This window comes from Bos javanicus, chromosome 7 (genome assembly GCF_032452875.1).
Source record: "Bos javanicus breed banteng chromosome 7, ARS-OSU_banteng_1.0, whole genome shotgun sequence".
Taxonomy (NCBI): domain Eukaryota; kingdom Metazoa; phylum Chordata; class Mammalia; order Artiodactyla; family Bovidae; genus Bos; species Bos javanicus.
The window spans coordinates 56,959,027-56,976,504 of NC_083874.1; the positions used below are offsets into that span (position 1 = coordinate 56,959,027).

General features: G+C 37.8%; 1 protein-coding gene across 4 annotated transcripts in view; it reads left to right on the plus strand.

The window, feature by feature from the left end:
* Positions 1 to 482: 482 nt before the first annotated feature.
* The window catches only part of RBM27 (RNA binding motif protein 27), a 65,586-nt gene continuing 48,590 nt past the window's right edge, over positions 483 to 17,478 (plus strand). For all 4 annotated transcript variants that reach the window (XM_061423867.1, XM_061423869.1, XM_061423868.1 and 1 more), the window contains exons 1-3: positions 483 to 754; positions 12,884 to 13,002; positions 15,193 to 15,317. In XM_061423867.1, the coding sequence (XP_061279851.1) occupies positions 696 to 754; positions 12,884 to 13,002; positions 15,193 to 15,317 (303 nt within the window). In that variant the 5' untranslated portion in view covers positions 483 to 695. The remainder of the gene's footprint in view (positions 755 to 12,883; positions 13,003 to 15,192; positions 15,318 to 17,478) is intronic.

A 17,478-nucleotide genomic window follows, 5' to 3' on the forward strand; every position in this document is an offset into this window, starting at 1 on the left:
AGATACCAGCATGCGTGCCGAGCAAAAAGAGCGTGTGAGGGGAAAAAAGTAAAATTTTGCGTTCTGTGCACAGTGTCGAACGTGAACGTATTGCACGTTATGTTGCAGATTTACTACAGCTGAGTCATTTCGGGACACTAGTGTGTGTTTCCAGGAAAAAAACGGGAGGAAGGAACCAGGCTGAGGGGCTCACCGGGTTCCCCCAGGCACTCCCAGCAGCAGACACCGGTTTTCCGCGGCGGGCGGCGGCGTGGTTAAAAAAAAAAAAAAAAAAAAAAAGTGCCGCGGTCCCTTTAAGAGCCACAGCACCTTCTCTAAGATACCATCTTGCACCAGGAGTTCACGTAAGCTCTCTACCTACCTTGCTAAATCCCTCCTCATTTACTGGGTACGACCGGCGGGCGGGCCGAACGAGCCTTTTCATTGGCTTTGCGCGCAGGCCCTCTCTTTCCTATTGGTTCCAGCGCTCGCCACTCGACGCTATCTCCCCCCTCTCCTGTGCCGTCGGGCTAGGTTGAGCGAGGGCTCTTGGGTTAGTTCCTGTTAGGCCCCGGCCGGGGGAGTAGATTGAAGTCCTCTAAGATGCCCGGTGGGCTGAGGCACCCGGAGCTGTGAAGAAGGCGTGAGGAGGCGGCGGGGGGCGACTCGCGGCAGGCCCGAACAAGAGCGGCGGCCGAGCCCGCCTTCCCTGCACCATGCTCATAGAGGATGTGGATGCCCTCAAGTCCTGGCTGGCCAAGTTACTGGAGCCGATGTGAGTGAGGCAGGCTGGGCCGGGGCTGGCGAACGTGGGCGTTGGGGGCCCGCGGGGGCGTGGGGGGAGGGGAAGCGGCGTGGGGGAGGGCGGAGCGGAGGGGCAGCGGTCGGGAGGTCCTGGCGACGTCTTCTCTGTAGTACTATCACCATTGTGGGGGGGTGGGGGGAGGAGAGCAAGGGACGTAGAGGCGGTGTGGCTCTGGGAACTGGGCGGGGGGGGGGGGAGGCGGGGAGGACAGCGAGGGCTTTTGAAATACACATTTTGGGGTGCTCAAAAGGGTAGCGGGAAGTGAGGGAATTTAAAATACTGCTCTTTTAGAACTGAGAGAGTAATCGGGGCTCTTGAGGGATTTTAGAATATCGGGATCTTGAAGGGAGTAGCAGGATATCAAGGGTTTTACAAACAATATTATTCCGGGACTAAACGATCTAGAAGCGGAGTATTGGGGACCTTTTGGAAGCATGAAGGGAGAAAAGGAGAGTAGGGACATTAAGGGCTTTAGAGCGATTACTGATGAGTTCTAAGGGTTCAAGAATATTGAATTAAAATACTGTAGTGGATAGGGATTTGTGGACACTGAAGTGTTTTGGGAATTATTAGGAATTTGATAAGCCTATTAAGGGATGCTATTATTGAGGAGTTGATAGTGCCAAGAGAGCTGATGATTTTTAAATACCATTAGGGGTTGGGAAAAGTAAGGTTTTGTAAGTTTGACTGGGGGTTGAAAGGACTACTCGAGTATCTAATATTATTGGAGGACAGGCTGAAAGGGGTATACCGGCAGCACCAAGGGATTTTTAGATGCAGGTATTGGAATAATGAAACGGGTAGTGGAAAGAAAGAGTTTTATAACTACTGAGGATTGCCGTGTAGGATTATTGGTGAGTGGCTTGTTTCTGATATCTGGAGTAGTATGGTGGAAATATTGTTGGGACCCTTGAAATAAAGGAATAGAGAAGATATGAACTTTCTGTTGGTTTTGTAACCGTTTTAAAGGGATGAGATGGTGAAGTGTTAATTTGGGACACTGGGGTATAGGTAGTCTCTGAAAGGTATCTCAGTGAGGGAAGAGGAAAAGCTGGAGGGAGGGTGGGAGGAGGTGATAACTAACTCTCTTGGGAAAGAAGGCATGGGAAGGGAAGGAATCATTTGCTGCCCCTTTGTCATTTCTACTTAATACTTTTCCTCCTACTGGAGGTGAGGGCTTTCTGGCTGAAAGAAAAGGAGTAGAAGAGATGAGCAGGCTTTGATTCATTAGATCAGATAATTTTAGTGGAAAAATTGAGTTTTTGCAGAGGTGGAAATAAAGGGTAATTCGGGAGGTGTGGTGAAGTTGGTTGTTAGGAGACTGCTACTTCCCTGTTTGTCTCTTTCCTTGTGCTCCTGAGAAATCCTGTTAACTAACTTTTGATGTTTTGCTATTTCTGTTTCTTGGGTTGGGATGGTAACACCTAGGAAGACTCATTTGTAGTCCAGTGTGTCAGCCTTGTGAAGATGGTTGGATGGTAAAGTGAGACAGCATTAAGGGAATTTTGATGTCTGAAGTGGTATTTGCTTTCTGAGGATATGTATATGACTAGAGCACAGGTATGAATGAATGTACACTAAGGGCTTCTGAGTTTTACATTAGTGATGGTCTAAGTAATATGCAAATGACTTCTGGGCACACTTAAAAGTTTTATTGAAGAATATGGGCCTCTTGAGTGTGCATCATACTTTTCTTACATACAGGATCAAGATTGGAGCACAAAGGTGGAAATGGATTGTGATGAAGGTGGGAAATCATGAAGTAGAGTTAGTGAAATTGACCATATATGGAAGAGGCTAAGAATAGAAAAAGGTCTATTAAAATATAGAACAGGAGAACCTTTGTGTTTTTAGTTGGATGGTAGATACTTTTGAAAGTATTAAATGTTGGTAGTACTTTTGAAAGTATTAAATGTGTATTTTATGTCTTCAGAAGAAGGTGACAAGTTTTAATATTATAGTTAATTATTTTTTTAAAGCTCCCTAAAATGTTTTGGTCTGGGTAATATTTTTTGATTTTTTTCTTATTGTCAGAATTTAGTTTGGGTGGGAACTTAAGTCTCCCTAGGGTGCTTTCACCAGTTTTTTTGGACTATTTATACTGATTTTATTCATATATATTCTGTAATTTTTATGGGTAAAAGTTATCTTTCAAAATGATTAGTTTCCCCACTTGTTTTGAGTTATATCTTCAACATAAAGGTCACATCATGTCTCTTTTAAATATTATTTTTGTTACTTTTTTAGTGTTAAGAAAGATCTAAAATCACTGCTTAGACTTAATAATATAGATGATCTTCCTAGAACTACAAAATTACAAAATAAATACTTATTTTTAACTCCTATAGGTAATGGATTTGGGTGAAAGTGTTAATAATAAGCAGTAAAGACAAGTGGAAATGTCACATATATTCTCATTCTTAGTATGTTGTCATGGGAGAGTATTTTTTGTTTAGACATCCTAAAATGTAAGAAATGATATGCTGAAGTGGGTTGTATTTGTAAGTTTACTTTTTGCATATTCCAGATTTAAGAAAATTTTCATGGGAGATTGGCATGTTGCTACAACACAGCATTTCAGAGCAGTTGTCAGGCTTTCATATAATGTAGTTGCAGTGGATATGTTTTAATCAGACTGTAGCTATGTACATGATTTCCTGTTGCACTTTCTTATTTAGCTTAATTTAAAATTTTCTAAATTTAGGGAATTCCCTGGTGGTCCAGTGGTTAGGACTCTGTGCTTTCACTGTCGTGGACCTGGGTCAATCTCCATTCTGGGAGCTAAGATCCTGCAAGCCACATGGATGCCCCCCGCCCCCCCCCCAAAAAAAAAGTAACTGAATTATAAAAGGTTTTGATTTTTAGGGATTTTTAAGTGTGGTCCACCTTGTCATTAGTGAAATGAAGTCAGGTAACAAAATATTATGAAACCAGTCTAGTTTGTATGTGTTTGTGCCCCATAGACAAATTAGAAATCTCATACTGTTAGAGCTTATCTGTTTCCACTCCTTTTGTAGATGTGGGGCATATCTGTTACCTTATTAGAGGAGGGACAGGGGGAGGGAGACTAGAAGAAAGCACTCCTGAACTAGCTGTGGGCCACCTAGTACCATTTTCATTGGCAGTGCAGTAAAAGGGAGAGAAACCATCTTAGTCCAGGAGTTTATCTCTCTTCCTACTGCTACATGAACAGACTGAACACAGATCTTGTTTGGGGTCCTCATCTTCCTTCTGTTTCAAAATCTTCTAGATATCCTAGTTATAGAGACTATGTAGGGATTATACATGAGTAGGACATGTCATGATTTCTTTTTATTACAAATAACTGCTCACTTGAACTATCTGGACTCCTTAAAGATAAGGTTCTAAGTAAATTTAGAGGATAAATCAGCCAGTGGAGAAATTTCTACAAGTTTAGAAAACATTCAAGCAAGCATTTTAAAATAACAAACATGCATTTCTACCAAAAATGTTGTCTTTAATGAGGAATGTTTTAAGTTATTTTTATTTTATATATATTGAATATATATAAGTACATCTAATTCACTGCTGCTTATTAGGTTTATTGTAAAAATTTGTCGTGTGATAATAATTTTGTAATGTATAAAAATACCAAATCACAGCGTTGTACACCAGCAGCTAACATAAGTGTTTTAAGTCAATTTTACTTCAAAAACAAACAAACAAACTCATAGAAAAAGAGATCAGATTTGTGATTACCAGAGGTGGGGTTGTCTTTACCAGAGGAGGAGAGTTGGATGAAGATAGTAAGTAGGTACAAACTTCCAGGTACAAGATATATAGTACCAAGAATGTGAAGCATGATTAATATAATTAACACTGCTGTGTGTTACATATGAAAGTTGAGATAAAATCCTGACTTCTCATGACAAGGAAAAAATGTGTTTTTTGTTTTTGTTTTGTATCTATGTAAAATGAATGTTCACTAAATTTATCATGGTAACATTTCATATATGTAAGTAAAATCATTAATGCTGTACAATTCAGACATACATAGTTCAATTATATCTCAAACTGAAAGAAAAAAAAAAGCTATGAATAACCAAAAAAACTTGCCTTGATACATGTTTTGAAGAGAGTGATAGGGTTTGTAATACTTTCTGAACAGTTGCACTCATCCGTTTATCTGTCATCTTTCGGTAGAGCATCATTGTGCGATGCAGGGCATTTAGTTTCTAGATCTATATTTGAGTCACTGACTTTGGAGAGTTTTCTTACCTTTCTGTGTTAAACAATTAATTATATTAACCTTTTACCTATCTTGCAATAATGCAGACTATAAAAAGTATTTTATGTACCAGAATCATTAAATATAAATGAATTTTATGGTTTTTGAAATGTGAAAATATATTAAACTCTTTTTGCAAAAATACTTATTAATACTAGTGTTAAGTCCTTCTGCTGCTTACAGAATAATCAGTCTAGTGCATGACAGATTCTCATTGCAGGCCCTAGACAAGAATTGGTAGAGAAACCCATCAACCTGATGTGCAGTTTCTGTGAGTTTGGGTCATATCAAGGTTTTTGTTAAAAAAAAAAAGCTGTAAAACATTGACTTTATGTCATTTCTGAGTATGATGGAAAAGACACAATAATGTTCATTGGGATGATTCTATTGACCCAGTGGTCAGGGGGTGTGTATTTGGGTTGAACTCTGAAGTTTACATGCTGTTTGTACATTTGCAATCCATACCAAATTAATTTTGACTAGAAATCTCTGCAGTTGCTCAAATGGGAAGAAGAATCACCATGTAGCAGCTTGTTAGATCTCACATCTTGATAAATGAACTGCAAGGATAAAATGAGTATTTTGTAGGTATGTTCTTAAGACTGAAAAGTACTGATAATTTTCTAAAGCATATGTAGTAGATTCAAAGAATTGATGTCCCTCTAAAGTTCTGTGGGACGTGTTTAAGAAGACCACTCACTATTTCATAGAAGGCTTACTCTGGCACAAACACTTCTTGGCAAGTTTTAGTATACTAAGTTAGGAACGTATTTGTTCTTATGTTCTTTGGTGTGACGCCTAAATATTTCTGACTTCATTCTCCCTGGCCCATTTGCTGTAGGCTAGGAGCCATATATTGCCTTCATAGCCTTGTTTCCTACCAATGTCTTGTTCATCCTCTCACAGTGTTGTTACTTCATTATTAATCTCTTTGTTTAGCCATTTGATATTTTGTACTATAATTATTATTTTTTCATTTCCTTGTGACTGAGGGGCAAGGTCTGTCTTGTTCAAAGTAATTCCATTACCCAGCAAGAAGGTTGGCATTTCCTTAACATTTAGTAAATGTCTAATTAATGTCCTCATGTGTATTTAGGTTGGTCACAATTAGAAAAGTATGATTTTTTTTTTTAAAGTAGTCTCATTTTCTGAGTGTGCTTAGCTGGTGGCTACTGTGCCAGGGTATCGCAATGGTGTCTGCAACTGAGTAACATCTATTTTTCCCCTCCAGATAAATCTAGGGGTATTTTCTTCCACATCATCTTCATTCATGAAAGCCCCTAAGTAATGATGGGGAATGTGAAAGCTTTCATTTGAAAAGACGTGGAAGTACCAATATTTTTGTTTCCTACACAATAGTAGTAGTGCAGTAGCCAGCAGCTAGGCACATTGAGAAAATCAGATTACTAAAAGTATCTGCAAGGCTGAGTTGATAGCTCAGTGGATGTGTTAATACCCGCAATCGTGATTTCATTAAGAAGAAAAAAGACAGATTTGAGATTTTTACAGATAAGACATTCCTGGGCAATATTTCTATTAACTTCTCGTGATAAAAATTCATTCTAAGCAATTTTTATTCTTTTAAATAAAAATAGATAATAGAAACATGTTTGTAGAACAGTATGCAAGATGTGAATTTTAAAGAATCCTCATTTGTAACTTCCATTAAACTTTAGGAAACTTCTTATGGTTCTTTATTTTAACTGAAAGGTGATTACCGATGAGGCTTAGAATACATTAATTTGTTGTGCAGATAAACATTAGAAAAAATGTATATGCTGTGATAGATTTTACTTGCATGGAATTGACACTGAGTTTTAGTTCCACAGGTAAGCTGTCTCCCTGGTTTTGAATGGATCACTTGATTTGTCTTTACATATTTACAAATTTAGGCATCTGAAAAATGAATAATAATTGATCATGGTATTAAGGGGTTTCCCAGGTGGGGCTAGTGGTAAAGAACCCACCTGCCAGTGCAAGAGACATAAGAGATGCGGGTTTGATACCTGGGTTGGGAAGATCCCCTGGAGGAAAGCATGGCAACTCACTCCAGTATTCTTGTGTGGAGCATCCCATGGACACAGGAGCCTGGTGGGCTTCAGTTCATAAGATTGCAAAGAAACACAACTGAAGCGACTTAGCACATGCACACACATGCTATTAAGACCTTTTAAAGACTATAGAATAGTACTTTTTGGTGGATATTATTACCTTTCCTAATCTCTTTGTTGTAATGGAAGCCCCTTTTTGTCTAGAAACATGTGTTTAACATGGCCATGGCCCCATAATTTTAAAACCTCTTTCCAAGATATACTTTGTCCCTATAGTTAGGCAGAAATGAATTTCCATAGCTTTGGTTATAAATGAGAGCTAAAATGGATTTTTTAAAAAAATTAATTATTTTGGCTGCACTGGGTTTTAACTGCAGCATATGGGATCTTTGATCTTTCATTGCAGCATGTGAACTCTTAGCTGCAGCATGTGGGATCTAGTTCGCTGAGCAGGGATTGAAACCCAGATCCCCTGCATTAGGAGAATGGAGTCTTAGCCACTGGACAACCGCCCAAGTCCCAAGAGCGAAATGATTTTAATACTCTTTGGGTACTGTTTTTGTGTAAGAGAAGTAGGAAGTGGCCCTGCATTTGTCTTGTAACCTATCAAGGGTCTTAGTCATGCTCATATTTTTGTGACATACTTCTGAAAGTCTCTTTGGCCTACTATTAGTATTGGTATCATGTCCGTGTCAGTGAAAGTCTCTGAGTCTTGTCCGACTCTGCAACCCCATGGACTATACAGTCCATGGAATTCTCCAGGCCAGAATACTGGAGTGGGTAGCCTTTTCCTTGTCCAGGAAAGTTGGTACCATAGCTACTATTATAGTATGGCTACTACCATAGCTACTATTACAGTATAGCTACTATAGTAGCTATACTATAATAGTACCTATAATAGTAGCTATACTATAATAGTACCTATAATAGTAGCTATACTATAATAGTACCTATAATAGTAGCCATACTATAATAGTACCTATAATAGTAGCTATACTATAATAGTAGCTATAATATTATAGCAGTTAAAATAGTAGCTACTATAATAGTAGCTATAATAGTAGCTACTATTATAGTAGCTATTATAGCTACTATTGGTATCATAGCTACTATAATATTTTAATTGTCAGATTTAAAAGAGTATGGTAAGTGGTGATGAAAGAATAAATAAGAGCAATCATAAAGGTACAAAAAAAATCACAGCAACAAACTTCCCAATGTATTTGTTTCACCATTCAATTGATGTGAATCATTATTTCAGACTGGTGATTTCCTTCATTCTTAGTGCACTTTATGGATACCCAGTCAGTTCAGTTCAGTAGCTCAGTTGTGTCCGACTCTTTGCGACCCCATGAATCGCAGCACGCCATGCCTCCCTGTCCATCACCAACTCCCAGAGTTCACTCAGATTCACATCCATCGAGTCAGTGATGCCATCCAGCCATCTCATCCTCAGTCATCCGCTTTTCCTCCTGCCCCCAATCCCTCCCAGCATCAGAGTCTTTTCCAATGAGTCAACTCTTCGCATGAGGTGGCCAAAGTACTAGAGTTTCAGCTTTAGCATCATTCCTTCCCAAGAAATCCCAGGGCTGATCTCCTTCAGAATGGACTGGTTGGATCTCCTTGCAGTCCAAGGGACTCTCAAGAGTCTTCTCCAACACCACAGTTCAAAAGCATCAATTCTTTGGCGCTCAGCCTTCTTCACAGTCCAACTCTCACATCCATTCATGACCACAGGAAAAACCTAGCCTTGACTAGACGGACGGCCCTTTGTTGGCAAAGTAATGTCTCTGCTTTTGAATATGCTATCTAGGTTGGTCATAACTTTCCTTCCAAGGAGTAAGAATCTTTTAATTTCATGGCTGCAGTCACCATCTGCAATGATTTTGGAGCCCCCCAAAAATAAAGTCTGACACTGTTTCCGCTGTTTTCCCATCTATTTCCCATGAAATGATGGGACCAGATGCCATGATCTTCGTTTTCTGAATGTTGAGCTTTAAGCCAACTTTTTCACTCTCCACTTTCACTTTCATCAAGAGGCTTTTGAGTTCCTCTTCACTTTCTGCCGTAAGGGTGGTGTTATCTGCATATTTGCGGTTATTGATATTTCTCCCAGCAATCTTGATTCCAGCTTGTGTTTCTTCCAGTCCAGCGTTTCTCCTGATGTACTTACTCTGCATATAAGTTAAATAAACAGGGTGACAATATACAGCCTTGACATACTCCTTTTCCTATTTGGAACCAGTCTGTTGTTCCATGTCCAGTTCTAACTGTGGCTTCCTGACCTGCATACAAATTTCTCAAGAGGCAGGTCAGGTGGTCTGGTATTCCCATCTCTTTCAGAATTTCCCACAGTTTATTGTGATCCACACAGTTAAAAGCTTTGGCATAGTCAGTAAAGCAGAAATAGATGTTTTTCTGGAACTCTCTTGCTTTTTCCATGATCCAGCGGATGTTGGCAATTTGATCTCTGGTTCCTCTGCCTTTTCTAAAACCAGCTTGAACATTAGGAAGTTCACGGTTCACATATTGCTGAGGCCTGGCTTGGAGAATTTTGAGCATTACTTTACTAGCGTGTGAGATGAGTGCAATTGTGCGGTAGTTTGAGCATTCTTTGGCATTGCCTTTCTTTGGGATTGGAATGAAAACTGACCTTTTCCAGTCCTGTGGCCACTGCTGAGTTTTCCAAATTTGCTGGCATATTGAGTGCAGCACTTTCACAGCATCATCTTTCAGGATTTGAAATAGCTCAACTGGAATTCCATCACCTCCACTAGCTTTGTTCATAGTGATGCTTTCTAAGGCCCACTTGACTTCACATTCCAGGATGTCTGGCTCTAGATGAGTGATCACACCATCGTGATTATCTGGGTCGTGAAGATCTTTTTTGTACAGTTCTGTGTATTCTTGCCACCTCTTCTTAATATCTTCTGCTTGTTAGGTCCATACCATTTCTGTCCTTTATCGAGGCCGTCTTTGCATGAAATGTTCCCTTGGTATCTCTAATTTTCTTGAAGAGATCTCTCGTCTTTCCCATTCTGTTGTTTTCCTCTATTTCTTTGCATTGATCACTGAGGAAGGCTTTCTTATCTCTTCTTGCTATTCTTTGGAACTCTGCATTCAGATGCTTATATCTTTCCTTTACTCCTTTGCTTTTCACTTCTCATCTTTTCACAGCTATTTGTAAGGCCTCCCCAGACAGCCATTTTGCTTTTTTGCATTTCTTTTCCATGGGGATGGTCTTGATCCCTGTCTCCTGTACAATGTCACGAACCTCATTCCATAGTTCATCAGGCACTCTATCTATCAGATCTAAGCCCTTAAATCTATTTCTCACTTCCACTGTATAATCATAAGGGATTTGATTTAGGTCATACCTGAATGGTCTAGTGGTTTTCCCTACTTTCTTCAATTTCAGTCTGAATTTAGCAATAAGTAGTTCATGATCTGAGCCACAGTCAGCTCCTGGTCTTGTTTTTGTTGACTGTATAGAACTTCTCCATCTTTGGCTACAAAGAATATAATCAGTCTGATTTCGGTGTTGACCATCTGGTGATGTCCATGTGTAGAGTCTTCTCTTGTGTTGTTGGAAGAGGGTGTTTGCTATGACCAGTGCATTTTCTTGGCAAAACTCTATTACTCTTGCCCTGCTTCATTCCGTATTCCAAGGCCAAATTTGCCTGTTACTCCAGGTGTTTCTTGACTTCCTACTTTGACATTCCAGTCCCCTATAGTGAAAAGGACATCTTTTTTGGGTGTTAGTTCTAAAAGGTCTTGTAGGTCTTCATAGAACCGTTCAACTTCAGCTTCTTCAGTGTTACTGGTTGGGGCATAGACTTGGATTACTGTGATATTGAATGGTTTGCCTTGGAAACGAACAGAGATCATTCTGTTGTTTTTGAGATTGCATAGGAGCTGTTAAATTTAAATGGTCCCATTCCTTTGGCTGTAAACATGCTTTTTGTATTTGGTGCAGAATTCTAACTATCATTTATTAACAATCACTGGTTCACTCACATTAAACAAATATTTAGAATCTCTAATCTTTTCTTGGTGTCTACTCTTACCTTCTTGTAACTATTCATCTTGAGTTTTATCAGTGTTACATCAAAATGTATTTCATCAGAAACAACCTAATTCTGCATTTGTTTTTTAGAGTCTGAATACTAACCATATGTAGAAGATACCTGGATTTGTTTAACTCACCTCATTTTCCAGTAATCTGAGTTTTGCCTGTTTCTCACTGGAAACCTCATATTCTTACCCAGTGTTATTACCTGTTAGGTCCTGAGACTCCTCGAAGGTTCCCATAAGATCAGGGAAAATAACATTGCTTCTTTTCTGTTATTCTTAGTTATTTAAATTAAAAAATCCTTTCTCTCTGTGTTTAGAATATAATTGGAGATGCTATATGTCCATTTTAGAATTTAGCAGTTGGATTTATTAAGGTAATCTGTTCATAATTCTCAAAATACAATCGTTTTATTTAAGGATCCCAGTTTTCTTTTAATTAATACATAACTCATCATCTGTGTACTTAGACTCCTAGTGCACTCTGACATTTGCCCATCATTTTTTTTAATTAGTTTTGAGTTTTGTAAAATTGGTAGAATTGAAATTTGCTCTCAGAATTTGGTGCATAAATGTTTTAAAAGTATACACTAGAAAGGAAGTAAGGGTGTTGGTGTTGTTTTTTACTTACTAATTTCATACATTATTGGAAATGTGATTGATACCTTGAGCTGAAACTTTTTTAACTTTCTGATTTATAGTAGAGGCCCAAGGATCATAGAATAAGATTAGTATTTTATAGGGATATAATCATTTTGCTTGCATAATGATTTTACCTCCTGTCATTCTGAGTTTTTTCATTTTATCTTCACAACAGTGCTGTGAAGCCACAAAGGATATATGATACTTAAATGTACATTTATGGGGAAAATAGAATATAAATATATAAGCGTGTGTATGTATATTTTTTATAAGAAGAAAACTTGCTATTACTTGTAATATATATAAAATGTTAAGTCTGGCAGATTGCTGTACATTAGGAGTTGGCAACTCAAGGATCTTGTGCTGTCCTGGCATAAGAGATAACTTAGAATGTCAAAGTCAGGTTACTACTGACTAGAAAAAAAAGTGATGTAAATAAAGGTTATCTCTGCTGCCCTTTCACCACTTCTCTTATCCTTCCTGTTCTAACGCCCCAATCTTTTCTTTCTTCCTAATAGCTGCTGAAGTGTTTGCCAATAAAATTTAAGGTGACATGCTTTTTGTGTTCTTACTTTTTGTCTTAAAATGATCCTTAAGATACTCACTGAGAAGATTAGAGGTAGAAATGGCCATTTTTAGATGTTGGTGCTTGGCATTACAGAGAATGGAAAAGCTGTCCCATCACTTCCCCTGCTTCTTCATTGATCACTCAGAACAGAGAGTTCCTGAGCAGGTCTACAGCGCTTCTACAGCCTGGGAGTCAAGCTGCACCTTAAGAGTCCATTGCCATCCTTTCCCTATTACCACTGAGAGCAAATAAATGTAGATTCAGTCCTAAGTTCTGAGTATAATTGGAACATTAAAAATAGGAGGCACATTATTTTATAAAAATAAGCAGGAAAAGAAAAACTTAACTGTATTATATTTATAAATATGTTCTTTGTTAACGATAGTTGCCTGTGTTTGCAGTCATTTTTTAAAATAAAGTTTTTTATTGAAGCCTTCCAAAATAGGGGTGGTTTCGTTAATGACATCAGTATTTGAAAAAAATGTTTAAAAATACTTGTTTTCTCTTTGTCTAACTAGATGTGATGCTGACCCTTCAGCCTTAGCCAACTATGTTGTAGCACTGGTCAAGAAGGACAAACCTGAGAAAGAATTGAAAGCCTTTTGTGCTGATCAACTTGACGTATTTTTACAAAAAGGTAATTATTATAGGCCTTCAACCAAGTATTTGAATAGAGATTTTAAATTTAAAACTTCCTGATAAAATCTTAAAGATAAAGCTTGAAAGGAAATAAATTGGTCAGAGTTCTTTAAATACTTGAATATACCTATTCATGCTTAAGTATTTATTGTGTATTCGGCAAAACTTTTTTCCCTTTCCTACTCTGCTCCTCTCCGATATTGAGGCAGTTGTAATTCAAGTACTTTTTAAGTGAATGAATCCTTGGAGCTTGTGGTAGAGCCTAGTTAATGGTTAAAGAGTAACAATTTTAAAGATTCTTATTCTTACTGTTTATTAAGACAATGAAGGTAACTTTTTCTCCTTCTTGACTGGGGCTTCTTGATATGCAAGAAGAAATGGGCATGCTCCTCTTCTCTGTGTGTCTTTAACTTCTCATCTTCTTAGCAAAATCTTGTTCCTAGTCTGCTGAGCTTCCTGGGGGCCTCCCTGCTGCTTGTCTGACCTCATCTCCTACCACTCCCTGTCATTTGTTCCATTCTAGCCACATGGACCACCTTGCTGTTTTGTTCAGCATGGCAAACATGTTCCCAAATGAGGGCTTTTGAACACTGTTTTACCCTTGCTTGAAACACGATTTCTCATGGTTTCTGGCCTCTTCTCAAATGTCATCTTCTCAGGGTGGTTTCTCTCTCCTCTTCCCATTTTTGCTTTATTATTTTTTCATGGCATTTGTTACTCCCTGTCATGTTATATGTTAATCTGCCTGTTTATCTGTGTGTGTCTCTCTCCACCTCCCGTTTGTCTTTTCCTTTGTTAAAATTGGAGACTCGAAACCTACAGACTTGACTTGACATATAGAAGATACTCAATAAATACTGTTGAATGGACAAACAGGAATGTGGATATTTTATATTTAGTAATGAGAAAGGATCCTTTAGCTCAAGTATCTTCTGAAAAAGAAAAGATAGTCATATGACTTCTCAGTCTGAAACTAAGGATTACATATTTTTTGTCCATTTTTAAGGCTTTTTATACAAAATTAATATAGGATTCTTTCAGTACAGATGAGTATTTTCTAAATGTATTAATGAATATTGCTTAGTTTTAACTAAAGATAGTAATGATGTGTGTATCTTTTAAATTACAAAAGTAATACATGTTTTAAAAAGTGCTTTAGAAATACAGATGCATGTGAAAACAGTCTTCTGATCATAAAGTCTTTCAAATGGTCTGATTAATTTGTCTTAAAGTTATGTGTAAGAAGATCTTACCATTTTATAATCATGGAAATGCTTACTGCACAAATTAATAACCTAAAAAGTTTATGAAAAGATGCTTTTCTGAAGAAAAAATTTGACATTTTAGACATAGTTATTTGTATAAAACGTGTAACAGTTGTGGTGTAAGCAGAATCTGTATTATACTTTTAATATCCTCTTTAGTTCTTCCTGAGGGGTAGGACCCTTGGAAGTGACTTAAATTTGGTTTAAATAACATAATATAAATATCTTGACATTTAATTTTTAATAACTTCCTCTGGTTCTCTCCATTAAAGAGTCTGAAAAAGTTACAAAATAGAGCAGCCTTTTTCATGTTTTACTTAAAACACAAAATGATATTTTCATACCATTCTCATGTCAAAATTTATTTTTCAACTAATTTAAAAATAAATATTTGAGTATGCAATTTAGTTAATCTAACAATATAAAGGTATATCATGAAAGTCTCTCTCACCTCATCTGATCCCTTCCCACCCCTAGTACATTACCTTGTCATTTTTGTGTCCTTTCAGAGTTCTCTTTAATGCAAATATATATGAATACAATATTTAATTTTATATCTTGGAGCGTTGATATTATCAGTACTTATTCTTTTTATAGCCGCTGTGTGTTATTGTTTGATTGTCATATGATTTAGTCTCTTATTCATGGAAATTTGGGTTGTAGCCAATCTTTTACATACTCAAACAGGCAATCTTGCATATAAATCATTTTGTACATGTGCAAGTATCTTTAAAGGGTTTTAAACCCCAGAAATGGTTTCTCCCCCATAAGGGTTAAACTCATTTTTAGTTCCACCAGCTTTGAATGAGATGTCCCACTTTCCTCAATTTTGCCAATAGAGTGTGTTGTCAAACGTTTGGTTACCTACTAGTCATTCCTCATTTCCCTTTGTGTAACACTTACATATTATATTTTCTCCTTAGAAACTTCAGGTTTTGTGGATAAGCTATTTGAAAGTCTCTATACTAAGAACTACCTTCCTCCTTTGGAACCAGTTAAGCCTGAGCCAAAACCACCAGTCCAAGAAAAAGAAGAAATTAAAGAAGAGGTAATGTAAAGTTTTCTTTTGCTTGCAGGTACTTCTTAGCTCTTATTACCAGTATCATCCTCAGTTGGTAGTTGACCTCTGTAAAAGTTATTCTCTTTTAATTGGACATAGAGAACGGACTGATGGGTTGCACGGGGGGAGAGGACTGGGAAAGGGGTGGAGTGGGAGTTTGAGATTAGCAGATGTAAACTTTTATATACAGAATGGATAAGCAACATAGTCCTACTGTACAGCACAGGGCACTATTTTCAATATCCTGTGATAATAAACCATAATGGAAAAGAATATAAAGTGTGTGTGTGTGTGTGTGTGTGTGTGTGTGTATATATATGTAACTGAATCACTTTGCTGTACAGCAGTAATTAGCACAACATTGTAAATCAACTACACATCAGTTAAAAAAAAAGAATGGGCTCCCAGTATGTTTTTTCAGGTAATGGAAATACAAAGAAACTTTTCTTCTATATTGGATAATGTATAATTTTTGGTTTAAGTTATAGGTTAGGGAATTCTGGCGGTCCTTGTTAGTATAGTGGTGAGTATCCCCACCTGTCATGGGGGCCCAGGGTTTATTTCCCTAATGGGAAGGCAACATGCCCTTGGGCTTCCCTGATGGCTCAGATAGTAAAGAATCTGCCTGCAATGTAGGAGACCCAGGTTTGATCCCTGGGTTGGGAAGATTCCCTGGAGAAGAGAATGGCAACCCACTCCAATATGCTTACCTGGAGAATTCCATGGATAGAGGAGCCTGGTGTGTTAAAGTCCATGGGGTCGCAAAGAGTCGGTCAGGACCGAGTGACTAATGCTTTCACTTTAGGGCTTCTCCAATGGCTCAGTGGGTAAAAAACCTGCCTACAATGCAGGAAACATGGAAGAAGATGCAAGTTCGATCCCTGGGTCAGGAAGAATCCCCTGGAGAAGGAAATTGCACCCCACTCCAGTATTCTTGCCTGGAAAGTCCCATGGATAGAGGAGCCTCGTGGGCTCCAGACCAGGCTACAGTCCATGGGGTCGCAAAGAGTCGGACATGACTGAGCAGCTAAGCATGCAGCACTTAGGACTCCGTGCTTTCATTGCTGAGGGCATTGGTTTAATCTCTGGTCAGGGAAATTTTTTTTAAAAAGGTATAGGTTACATCTTTGTATAATAAGTTAAAATTTTTGCAGCATGTGTCCTTTTTTAGAGTCACTGAAGGTCAGTGGATTGAAAGTGTCTGTTTGAAAGATAGCTCCTTTGAGTGAGGAAAATTACATTATCTTGAGTTTTGAAAGAACAGTTAAAGAAAAACAAATTGTTACACTATTTCATTTTGTATCTTTGCAGTGAATCCTAATTTTGAAAATTGTGGAAAATGGATTTCAGCTTCTATGTATACTACCCCAAATGTCTGGCATTTTTTCCATTTTCTTAGCTTTTATACATAACTTAATTGTTATTACTGACAAATAATAGCTTATAGAATAGTGTGTAAATATAATAGTTTAAAATAATTGTTAGATAACGTTGAAAGGAGGAAGTTGTCTTTTTTGTACCTTCAGCCACTTGCCATCCTCATAAATATTTAGTAGGTATCTCTAAAAGGTTATATTTTTAAAGCCTCCAAATATTCTTGTATATAAAAGTAACAATAACTCCTTAATATCAGATACCCAGTGTTTAAATTGCTTATTGTTCGTAAATGTCCATTTTTTTCCCCATTTGTTTGAGTCAAGATCTAAATAATCAAGTTGGCTGAAGTGTCATTTTTTTTTTTAATTCCTTCTTACATATTCCTTCTCACTTCCTTCATGCCAAGGTTACTGCTACTCTTATTTCTAATACAGTATGAAGAAGTGAAGTTGCTCAGGCGTGTCCAACTCATTGCGACCCCATGGACCGTAGCCCACCAGGCTCCTTGGTCCATGGGATTTTCCGGGCATGAATACTGGAGTGGGTTGCCATTTCCTTCTCCAGGGGATCTTCCCAACTTAGGGATCGAACCCAGGTCTCCTGCATTGTAGGCAGACACTTTACTGTCTGAACTACCAGGGATACAGTGTATTCTTGTTTTTTTCAGTTTATGTAATAAGAATCATACAGACTTTTTTTAAAATCTGTACAAATCAAGCATTTTATTTATATAGCAAGAAAGCACTCATTTGTTCTCAACTTAAATATACTT